General features: G+C 33.6%; 1 protein-coding gene across 1 annotated transcript; it reads left to right on the forward strand.

Annotated features, from left to right (window-relative positions):
- The first annotated feature begins 463 nt into the window (after positions 1-463).
- On the forward strand, positions 464-7,834 carry LOC132303094 (protein NSP-INTERACTING KINASE 3-like). Its single transcript, XM_059800183.1, has 11 exons — positions 464-1,123; positions 1,534-1,663; positions 1,762-1,833; positions 2,004-2,147; positions 2,265-2,336; positions 2,421-2,480; positions 2,587-2,684; positions 2,769-2,915; positions 4,269-4,610; positions 6,370-6,761; positions 7,257-7,834. Exons 1-11 carry the CDS (start codon positions 1,024-1,026, stop codon positions 7,569-7,571), a joined length of 1,872 nt encoding a protein of 623 aa, XP_059656166.1. The 5' UTR covers positions 464-1,023; the 3' UTR covers positions 7,572-7,834.
- The last annotated feature ends 4,755 nt before the right edge of the window (positions 7,835-12,589 follow it).

Here is a 12,589-nt window from a genome sequence, read left to right on the forward strand (position 1 = left end):
AGGAAGTCCTGCAAAAGTGACCTTCATTACAACCCTCCCTTCTTACATGCGGCGCATTTTAGCACGGTTGGCCATCTATGCAAAAGCGTTAAGCCTTTAACAAAACACAATTATTATATCCATACCCTCAAAAAAAAATAATAATAAAAATAATACTGTATTACATAAACTATTCAAATTCAAAAGCCAGCAAAGATGAAGACAAGACAAGCACGTGACCTGCCAAAAACTTACCTGCAAAAAATTTCTTGCTTTGCTTTTGCCTTTAGACATCCCATTGTGCTCTCTGATCAATCCCACACATCCCCTCAGTCTAAATCACTGAATAAAAATCATTTTTTATTTTTCAAGAAATAATTATTTCTTACTTTTCGCATTAAATATTCAATTATTATTTATTACTATTATTATTATTTTTTTACAGTGTCTGCATCTCTACATGTGGGTGCTTTGGCCTTTAGCCTTGGCCTTTTCGTGGGTTTTGTATCTTTCTGCTATATAGATAGATTGAGAGAGTGATATACTGATGTTGATCTTGAGAGGATATGGTGGTTTCGCAGAGGATGAACAGGGGAGGACTAAAAACCAACAACACACAACCATGGAATTCGTGGGGATCGATTACATACCCATAGAAATCACGCCCCAGTATTCTCAAATCTCCACTTTCTCAGAATTTCAGGCTTAGTATGTGTTTGTTTCTGGAGAAAGTTCCCCTTTTTATTCATCTTTTCCAGCCCAAATGTTCTTATCCATTCAAAACCGTGTTCAGTTGTGAAATACAGTACTTTTAGCATGTGGGTTTTTGGTCTTGTGAAGTTTTAGCATCCGGGTTATAGGTAAAAAGGGACATTTCTTATTATGGTAATGGTGAGTTTGCCTTTTGGGATTCTGATTCTCAGAGCCACTTTTGCTTGGAAGTTGTTTGGATAAGGCAAATAGAGATTATAAATTCATGTGAGAATGGTTTCTGTTCTTGTTGGTTTTAGTGGTTTTGATTAGTGAAGTTAATGAGGATATAGTATGGAAAGGAGTTCTATGTTCTGGATAGTGGGATTACTGGTTGTGGCATTGATGGGGTTTTCTTCTGCAACTCTTTCTCCTACTGGTATAAATTATGAAGGTTAGTGGGTTTTATATATATATATATATATATTTTTTTTTTTCTGTTTATTTATTTAATTTAATTTTTAATTCATGTTTTGTTTTTGCTTTGAATTAAGTGGACACTAGAAGAAATATGCTGTAATTGGAGTTCCAATCCATAAATTAGGCAGATATTCCTACTTAGGCTGATTAATTATACTTTTATGGATATGTATTGTTTTTTTTAAAAATATCTGTCGCTTTATACACTTGCTACTCTGGATCACCCTTTTAAGTTCTTAAACTGTGGCTTCAAATTCATGTGTGTTGGAATCCTACATCTGTTTTTGTGTTTGCTTAATGAAAAGTAGAAAAATGAACTTTTTAGGACTTAGGAGTCTATCCATAACTGACAATCTTCCTCCATTTCCCTAAATTCTGATGCAGTTGTAGCTTTGATGGCTATAAAATCCGATCTAAATGACCCATACAATGTTCTGGAGAATTGGGATATTAATTCTGTAGATCCTTGTAGTTGGAGGATGGTTACTTGCTCTGATGGATATGTTTCTGCTCTGTAAGTTTCCTTTAATCCCATTGATACTTATCACAATTTGGCCAATTTCTAGTTGTTTAACTCATTCTTGGAGGGTTTTGTTTTTTTTTTTTCATCAGAGGACTGCCTAGTCAGAACTTGTCTGGGATTCTATCTCCAGGGGTTGGAAACCTTAGTAACTTGCAATCTGTGTAAGTTTTTGCCTTTTCTTCTGCTTTTCAATTGACCACCTTTTTTTTCTTTGTAATCGGGTTATTTTATTTCGACGTCAATTTTATGTTAGCTAGTATATAATCAGTTTTAATTGAAAGCAAAAGCGGCCCAAGAATGTCACAGTTAACCACTTTATATACTCGTGTAGGCTTCTGCAGAACAATGCCATTTCTGGTCCTATTCCTGCCTCAATTGGGAAGTTGGAGAAGCTTCAGACACTTGATCTCTCCAACAATAATTTTAATGGTGAAATACCCAGTTCTTTAGGGGACCTCAAGAACCTGAATTATTTGTGAGTTTCAGGAACTTTCTCCAATGTTTGATTGTGCCAGATATTCTGCAATTTACTACATTTGGAGCACAACAAAATTTTAAATTGACTCCTTTCTTTTCTCTTTGAGCAAGTCAGGCGATTAAGCAACAATAGCCTTACAGGAGCCATTCCCGAATCCTTATCCGAAGTTGAAGGTCTCACTCTTGTGTATGTCTCTGAACCATTTGCACCCTTAATTTCACATTGGTTTCATCTACAGACATGCTAAATTTAAGTTACAATTGCTTGTAGGGACCTTTCTTTCAACAATCTCAGCAGTTCTTTAACGAAAATACCAGCACGAACTTTCAAGTGAGTTGTTCTTTCCCTTTTTATTTTTTTACAAATGATACAGTTTCTTTTATCTGTTTTTATGTTTTATTATTGAAATTCTCTTGTTGCTTTTCTCTGCTTTCAGAATAATTGGCAACCCTTTAATTTGTGGGCAGAGTTCTGATAACAAGTGTTCTGCTGTCTATCCAGAGCCTCTTGCATTCCCACCGGATGGTGTAAGAGGTGTGTTTCACATAGTTAAAATTTAGTTTGTTTTGTGTAAACTGTGATGACATGTTTTGATAGATGGTACCTTTGCCTGACCAGCTCAACCTGAATCTGGGATGAAAAGGCATCATATGGCTATTGCTTTTGGTTCAAGCTTCAGCGCTGCTTTTTTAATCATAATAATTGTTGGCTCACTTGTTTGGTGGCGGTATAGACATAATCAACAGGTTTTCTTTGATGTTAACGGTTAGTTCTTTTGTAAACTTTCTTTCTTTTGTTGTCAGCATTCCTGTGTTAGTGAACCTTGTAGAGCTTTTTCCTGACTGCATGCATATGTGTGTGGTACAAAATAAATAGACTAGTTTATTGTCTTTGAGGACTAGACTGTCCTAATACATGTCTTTAGCACTCAATTGGTGGCCATTATTAGACGAGTGCACGCTATGGTTTAGGATTTCATTTTGAGGTGGGTTTGAATGTGCATATGCATGTTGCTTGAAAATTTTAGTTAAATATTTGAGGCCTTAAGGCCCTTAATAAAAAAAAAAAAGGTTACATTTGAACAGTTGCAAATACATAAATACAAGATCATCCATCTCCCATCTTTTTATTTTTTTTGCCCTTTTTTGTTTAGGGTACGAGCTTGATCTTGTTCCATATGATTCTGGAATCACTAAAGAAACTAGTATGATAGATACACAATGAATAAACAGCATGGCTGAGTCAGATCTTGGAAATGGTAATCATGTAATTTTATCATCAAATGAAATTTCAAACAATATTGAACTTAATATATGCTATGTGATTAAGTGTTGAATCAAATGGATGAATATACTATGAACTGTCTCAGATCTAAAATCTGTCAATTTAGGGTGTGCTGTGACAAGTATGATGTGGCTAAGGAAATATGTCAAAAATGTAATCAGATGAAGGAGTTGCATAAACAAACATGCATACATCTACAGACACATACCACACACACATATATTTCTTTGCAAAGAGAAAAGGAGAATTACAGAAGATTTTTACTGAGATTCTTTTGGTTGAATGAAACAGTAAACAAAACATTTTAGAAAGAAATTTAGGGGAAATATTTTTTCTGAGGCTGGGTAGTACCCTCTTCAGAAGGCACCTTCAAGAATTATAGTACTGATTGCTTGTTTGCAAATGGGAAAAAAGTTGGAAAGTGATTAAAAAGGATTATTCCATATGCCGGTCACAGGGGTGGTGATCCCTCAATCAGGCCTTAGTTTTACCATTTGGCTCTTAAGGCATGGAGTTCTTCTAAAAGACCATAAGCTCGTTCTTTAAGCACCAAAATGAAATTTCAGTGTACTTATCAATAAAAAATAAAAAATAAAAAATAAAAAAAATAAAAATAAAAAATTGAAATTGAAATTTCAGTGAAACCATCACCAAATAATACACATTCTTGTATTTTGCGTAATTTTGGTCATATAGTTTATTTCCATATGTTAAAATAATTTATTAGATAGTTTTTATTGCATTGTTGATTTTGACTGATGCATATGGTTACTGCTTTCTTTTTCCTCTCTCTAATTTGTCCTGCATACTAAGCTATAACATGTAACTTGGCAGATCAATATGATCCAGAGGTATGCTTGGGGCATTTGAAAAGGTATACATTTAAGGAACTCCGGGCTGCAACTGACCATTTTAACTCAAAGAATATTTTAGGAAGGGGTGGATTCGGAATTGTATACAAGGGTTGCTTACACGATGGGACTCTGGTGGCGGTGAAAAGGTTGAAGGACTATAATGCTGTTGGTGGTGAAATCCAATTTCAGACAGAAGTAGAGATGATTAGTTTGGCTGTCCATCGGAATCTTCTCCGACTTTGGGGGTTTTGCACCACTGAAAGTGAACGGCTTCTTGTTTATCCATATATGCCAAATGGGAGCGTAGCATCTAGATTGAGAGGTGAGCATTGTATTTTGGGGCTGCTGGCCTGTCTTATTTTTAGTCGAGGCCCGACTATTATACTCCTGCCTTAAAATTTGGTTAATGTGATTTTTGGCAACATCAAACATTTAGAATCTTTATGCTCTCATAAAAGGTGTGATTGGTCTTTCCAATTCTGATTAAATCATCCATATTTACTACTGTATAACTTTTAGATGCTAAGTTTTTATTTGTTTTTATTTTTTAAAAGAATTGTATGGAGGATTTCTCAAAGGTACACATAATCCTTTCTTATTGAGCTCAATATTCATGCTTTGTTTTATTGTTCTTAGTTTAATTTTATGATATATTTTTAACATCTAATTCATAGATGTCTAAGTAAGCCCTGTAGTTCATTACTCCTGGGACTTAGCATATTTTTTTTGACAAGTGGGACTTAGCATATTTTTTTGTATGAAGTTCTTATTAACCTCATTTCTCACTAATTCAATGGTGAAGGAAAAATCAACTCAATGGCTCCTTCACCTTTTTTGCCTAAAACACCTTGTTACTCTCCTTTTCTTGTTTTGCAATGTTTAACTGTTATTTATTTATTTTTTATAACTTCCTTGGTTACAGACTTGATCTCTTGTATATAATTACATGGCATAGGGATTTTCTCTTGGGAGTTTTTTCCCGTTACGTCATGACTTGGATGCTGCCTAATATGATAACATGGACTAAGATTTGTGTTATTATTCTTGATCTTTGTTTCACTATTATGGTATAATTTTGACAATTGAGCTTGTTTTTAATGCGATCTAAATAGTGAAGACACTTATAAAGAGGAGCAATGTTTACGTCAGATATGCTTTGGATACCATCACTTCTTGAACACAACTTGACGTTGAAATTATATTTCGTAACATTGGCACTTGATAGAAGCATGATATTTACCTATATGAGTAGCAGTGTAAACAATATATTACCTGTGCATGATATTTACAAGTTTCATTTCTGCTATATGTATACATTTAAGAGTTTATAGTAATATATTGCCTTGTCCTTGTTGTGTCCAACCTTTTTTAGAATATTGTGTCAACTATCCATGTTATGTTGTGTCTATGTCCCACATCTGCCTATGTGCTACTTAGAGGGTGATGAGTAGGTATTGATTTAATTTTGCAAATATGGTCCGACTTGAGCTTTTGATTCCTCCCCATATCATAACCTAGTTCCCGAACAAAAATTATGAAGATCATGACCTTGAAAATTAAGTCACATTGAGTTTTAAAGCAAGATTTTTATTAATAAGTTGAAAGCATGAATTTCATGTCTCGGAATCAAAGATATTCAAAGTTTTTACTGATTAGTCTTCAGTTCCAATTCCAAGCCTTGAGTTCCTTTCTCCTAAACTCCACATTAGATTAACATGTTTCCTAGTGCCTTAAAACTAGGTAGCATCTCTAGAATTTAAATTAGAAATGGACCAAAGTCCGTTGTCCATTCAAGGTTATAACTTTAAATTGCTGGCTAACATAATGTTGCTCATTGGGAAACTGCTGATTTTTGTTGCCTGCTGGTAACTTGGTCTTCAACTATTTGTTTCACATCCTTTTTACTCATTGCTGTCATTTCATTAACCCAAGATTAGCTTTTTAGCTGAACTGGCAGATTCTGAGCTGATCTCAAACGTTTTCAAGTTTTATTGCTAGTATCTTCGATTGAAGTACCGAGCCTGGATATAGCATCTTTGAAAGACAATATATTTACTTCATCTCTTGGGTTTTCTTGACAGATCATGTTCATGGTAGGCCATTTTTAGACTGGTCAAGTAGAAAGAGGATAGCTTTGGGAACGGCAAGGGGACTGGTATACCTGCATGAGCAGTGTGATCCCAAGATTATTCACCGTGATGTCAAAGCAGCCAATATTTTGTTGGATGAAGACTTTGAGGCAGTTGTTGGAGATTTTGGGTTGGCAAAGCTCCTGGATCACCGGGATTCTCATGTGAGCACAGCCGTGCGTGGCACCGTTGGTCACATAGCCCCCGAGTATTTATCAACAGGCCAATCATCAGAAAAAACTGATGTGTTTGGGTTTGGGATTTTGCTCCTAGAGCTAATTACAGGTCAAAAGGCTTTGGACTTTGGACGGGTGGCCAAGCAAAAAGTTGTAATGCTTGATTGGGTATTTCCTCTCTCTCTCTCTCTCTCTCTCTCACACACACACACACACACAAACAAACATGCAATGTTGTGGCTTTTATGTAAAACATAAAAAAAATAAAAAAATAAAAATAGATGATTTGGAGGAGAAAAGGAAAATTTGGCATAACAAGTCTATTTTGGCATATGGCCAACTTGCCAGTGGAATATACCACTAACTTGCACGTTCCAATTTTTGGTGCATGGCTTGCCGGTGCCTCTTCCTATTTATATCCTGTTAAGGGTCAATTCTGTTTTTGTTGAGTTGTAGCTACTTGATTCTTTAGACGTGGATTATGCTTTGAAGGATTAATTCCTTAATTTTCATAGATGTGAAGCGCTTCACTGCAATTATTGTGGATTCTTTTACTTTTTCATTTGTTAGATCTTTTTATTTCACCAGATTATGTGCATTGAATTCAATCTTTTCGTTGGATAATTAAATCATTTCTTACATTGTAGTGCAACTTTTATGCAGGTAAAGAAGCTCCATCAAGAAGGAAAGCTTAACCTAATGGTGGATAAAGATTTGAAGAACAATTTTGACAGGGTTGAGTTAGAAGAAATGGTTCAAGTTGCCCTTTTCTCTACTCAATTTAATCCTTCTCACCGCCCAAAAATGTCGGAAGTGCTAAGAATGTTGGAAGGTGATGGCTTAACTGAGAAATGGGAGGACTCGCAAAAGTTTGATACACCTAGGTGCCGATCAATCGAAAATCCTCCCCAAAGATATTCAGATTTCATAGAAGAATCTTCACTTGTGGAAGCAATGGAACTTTCTGGCCCCCGGTGACAACCATTTCTCTTTCTTCCCCTCGATACTTTCCTTTTTACGTCATTAAGTTGCAGAACTTGAAAGTGAGACATATTTGAGTGGTGTGAATAGCATGTATTCTTCTGTAAAAGTAGAAGGGAAAGCCGTGTTTAAGCATTTGGTTCCTTGTTGGCACATTGGCTGAGTTGATAGCGTTTTTGTTGAAAGTTCTTGTAATCATGCTACAAAATTTGAAATTTGTACGTAATTACACTTGCACTAGGTGTGAGTGGCAACGAAAATCGACCTCATAGCTTTGCTTGCATGGCTACGAGTACTAGGACTGCAACCGACATCACCACTGATCAATCTGCCCTCCTTGCCCTGAAATCCCTGGTCACTTTCGACGCTCACATCATGTTGGCGAACAACTGGACCGCTTCAACCTCCCCTTGTCCATTGCAGCACTCGCCACCATTGCAACTGTAAGAAAGATGTAAGACAGTTACGATTGCAACTGTAAGAAGGATGCAAGACGGATTGCAACTGTAAGAAAGATGTAAGACTGTTATGATGATGGCGAGTGCTGCAATGGACGCCAATCTAGTTGCAAGGGGAGGTAGAGGTGGTCCAGTTGTTCGCCAACAAGTTGTTGGGATGGTCGAAAGTGACGAGGGATTTCAGGGCTAGAAGGGCAGATTTGATCAGTTGTGATGTTGGTTGCAGTCCTAGTACTCATAGCTAAGCAAGCCATGGGTGGCAAAAATTTCATTTATACTGAATTTACCTTTCATTTACAAGTTTATGTATGTACCTGTGATCAAAAGTCATGTAATGCAGCAGCTCCACTTATAGATTTCTAAGTTCCAACTGACTTTTGGTTTTAACATTGTGTTGATATCAAATTTTTCCTTTTAAAATCTAGAATGTTTATCAACTCTCAGAGTTCGAACAAGAACAAGAATAATGAAGTAGCAACTATTTTTTAGGATTTTTTTTAAAACAAATTGAAGATAAAAAAACATTACTTTTGACATCAATAATTGATTAAAATTCATGTCACAAATGGACCTTCATGGTTCCTTGAAAAAAAATAATAAAAAAAAAAAAATTCAATTACAGACAATTTTTTGACTACTATAGAGATTGTTTTTACCCTAAATAAGTCTATTCAACGAGACATTGGCAATTTGGCATGAGAGCCGAACCCAAACACACATCTTGGTTCAGTCTTTAATTATGGGTCAATCAGATATTGGACCAATATGATATGAAATTAGGGGTAATTATTGGGATGATCAGGAATATATGCTCCCGACCAATCACAAGTCGCATTGCAAGTAAATGTGTCCGTTTCTTTTTCTTTTTTTTTGGCCTTGGTTGAGTACTTGTGATCGACAGGGGACCATATAGATTGAAAAGATAGATAGGATAAAATGAAAGGTGACGATGGAGAAGAAAAAAGATTTAAAGAACTTACTGTAATAATTCAAAACCGCATATTTTGATTACATAGTATCCATATATAGGTAAGATCACAACCAACCCTAAATAATTACATAATATCCTAAGTCCCATTCTTCAATGATACGAAGTGTTTGCAAATCATATGTTGTTCTAGCTTTCGTGTGCCTCCATCAACATATATTTAAAAATGCTTCAAATATAACACACACACACACACACATATATATATATATGTATCTGTGTATATATGTAAGTAAGTATATAACAAAGAAACTCATCATGCCTTCAAGGATTTTTTTTTTTTTTTGGGGTGTCATACACATGGTGTGTAAGTGTGACATGTTCCGCAACCCTTATGAGTGATTACCTTCGAAAAAAAAAAAAAAAAAAAACCCTTATGAGTTATTGTGGGCCACCTGGGCTCTTTCACGCGTTTTATACACATAAAAAATGGGCCCCATAAATTGCATTGGCAAATGGGATTTTTAAAATACCCATCCCGTGGTTGCACAATAAAAAGGACACCTCTCATTATCCATAATGGACTACGGCCCATACCAGAACCTAGCCACACGTTATTTTTTATTTATTATTATTATTATTATTATTTTTTTTTTTGGACCGACAACGGAGCCAAAAGACCCCAAAACAAAAGCAAACCAACCACCACAACTAACCCCCAACATCCTCCAGCGCAAGCCTCTGAATTGAAGAAGGATCGTGTAATTCTGTCTGAGTCCTAGGCAGCCAAAAAAAAATTAATTTTTTTTTGATCCAGACGAATTAAGGGAAGGGAGTTGAGCACAAACACACTTGCTCGGACAGTAATTAATATAATTTATGGATGTATTCTCTTATATGCGCGAATTTGCGATTTCGAAGTCATTTTGCACAAAATTTGCGAATTCACAATTTTCATACGAATTTACTTTATGCAGCTAAATTTGTAAAGTCCAGTGATATGAAACACTTATATTATCATATATGCATTTATTACTTACACTATTACGCAATATATATCTTTAGCTGTATTACTATACTACCATATATATATATATATATATATATATATATATATATATAATACATGTTTGAAAATATACTACTAAAAAACTTCCCGAGAATATTACAAATAAATCATGCATTTATTAGTAAGAAAAGTTAGCTTATTTATTACATATATCATTAATGGAATAAATAATAATGAATATAGAATTTAAATAAATAAATAAATATATATATATATATATATAATATATGTAATGACATGATATAATTTTATTTAAACCTAATATACAGACGCTCTCACTTTCAAAAATTTTAAATTTTTTTGACTTTGACGCTTTCGCACTCTTACTCCCGCTCTGTGTGACTTAGCTTAAGAATACTCGATTTAAATGGTTCGGATAAATCACTAATAGTAATATGTGAAACCAAAAAAATATTGTAAAAATATTGTTCGTTAGTTTCAAGGTAAAATATTTTTCTTAGAAAATATTTCTTTTTACCTAACATATTTTCTTTATTTATTTTTTTTCGATATTTGACAAAGGTGTAGGTCAAGATTAATTAGGATGAGTCCATCGGGCAGGGTTGTAAAATAACTTGTAAAAAATTGACGATTAAGTTATTTTTGTTAGTTTTTAATAATTTTTTTGTTCGTAAATATTTTACAATAACCAAACATCAAAAAATAAATATAAAAATGCTGAAAAATATTTTACATTCAAACAAATAGAGGAAGAGGTATGATCTTCTTGTGATATATATTAATACTATAAAATAGGTAATTTGGTACACTTAAGGGCCATTTTAGTATGCATTTTATTTTTGGCATGTTGTTTTAACTCGGAAAAAAAATAAGTAATTTGTTATAGAGTGTTTTGAATGGTAATCTGCACGTTTGGTAATATTTATTTATTGTAAGATTTTTGGAAACAAAAACATGAAACATATTTGGTAAAAAAAGTGATGCAAGTGTAAAAAATATAATGATTAGTTTTAAAATGTCATTTAAGAAATTTTCAATTTTTTACTGTTCATTGCTACATCAATTTGGTATTTTTATAGTGTGAAAACATATAAAAATGCCAAATTAATATTTCAATTTTTGGTCACTATTCATGAAGTGATTTATTACTGTACAAAACAAAATAATTTTTACCAAATACTACATTATATCACTGCTAACTGCTACACTATCCGACAAAAATAAAAACACTAAAAATAAAAAGCATTAGGAACATGTTCACAAGACACTTTCAAATTGGAGGGATCTACGTCCCTAAACTACGTCTCTAAACTACAATGCTTTCTTTAGAAAAGAACTTCCTTGTCATAATGCAAGTCTTAGAAATCTTCTTCAACTTTCTTTTTTAGTCCCTTGATAATTAATATTCAAAACAAATATGTTTAATTTATGAAGTTTATGCATTTTTTCAAGAGTAATGCTATTATCTCTTTAATCACCACACAAGTCACAAGTTTTTTATATTTAATTACTTAATTAAAATACTTTAAAAATAATTTATTTGACTTTATATAAAAAAATTAAAAAAATAATTTCAATTTTGCGAGTAAATATGAAAATTCATTACTCTTGTCTTCAGAAAGTTGTATATATAGCGTTAATCAATTTTTAGAAGAATACAAAAAAAAACCTGTTATATAATATACAATAATGAGCGAATAAGACTTCTCATGTTATTAATATTGTTTCAATTTCTCTTTTGTTTTATGTTGTTTTTCCTTAGACGTGGGAAAAAACCATGACAAAAACGACGACGTAGTTTTTAGCTTTTCTCGAATAGTGAAAACATTCCTTGGCCAATAAGATTATTACTTGGACAAAAGGGTACAAGAAGCAGTATACCCTACTCCGGCACTATAAGCAAGACTATGACAGAAGCATACAGCTGTTCTGATATTCTGCCACGTGTCAAAATCTGAACAGGCATGCAATGCGGTGGATCTGCAATTTTGTCTTTCCTTGAGAAACAGTTTCACGTGTCAAGTGGGTCCAATCATAATCAGAGTCATCAGGTTTTGTTCAGCTTGCAAATTGCCACGTCTCCTTGATGCCGTGTCGGTCTTAGTGTGTTTTTTTTTTTTAGGTAAAGGTGTCGGTCTTAGTTGCTTGCTTCCGACTCTTCCACAACAAAATGGGGCCCACTTATCTCACGTAGAAAAACTATGAAAAATGATACTCCTACATTATTATTTTTTTTACATTTTTTTTTCATCTCAAATATTATTTAATTTTATAATTTTTTGTAATTTTATTTTAAATAAAAAATGAGAGTGGAGGAGAAATCCTGAAGTCAAATGTAGTAATTTTTTTTAAAGTGAATACTTAGGTCTTACTAACGAGGATATACAACATATTAATCATTGATGTCGACATTATAATAAATTGACATATCCTATTTTAATTGGTAAATCATAAATGGTAATCAAATCACTATCTCTAATTTGGTAAGTGAGTATCTCCCATCATATTTTTGATTTGGTAAATAAATGGACACATCCTATTTTAATTATCAAATCATAAATGGTAATCAAATTACTATCTCTAATTTGGTAAGTGAGTA

Source organism: Cornus florida, unplaced genomic scaffold, assembly GCF_030987335.1.
Source record: "Cornus florida cultivar Cherokee Brave unplaced genomic scaffold, ASM3098733v1 CherokeeBrave_3.0.0_Hap2_Chr04, whole genome shotgun sequence".
NCBI lineage: Eukaryota > Viridiplantae > Streptophyta > Magnoliopsida > Cornales > Cornaceae > Cornus > Cornus florida.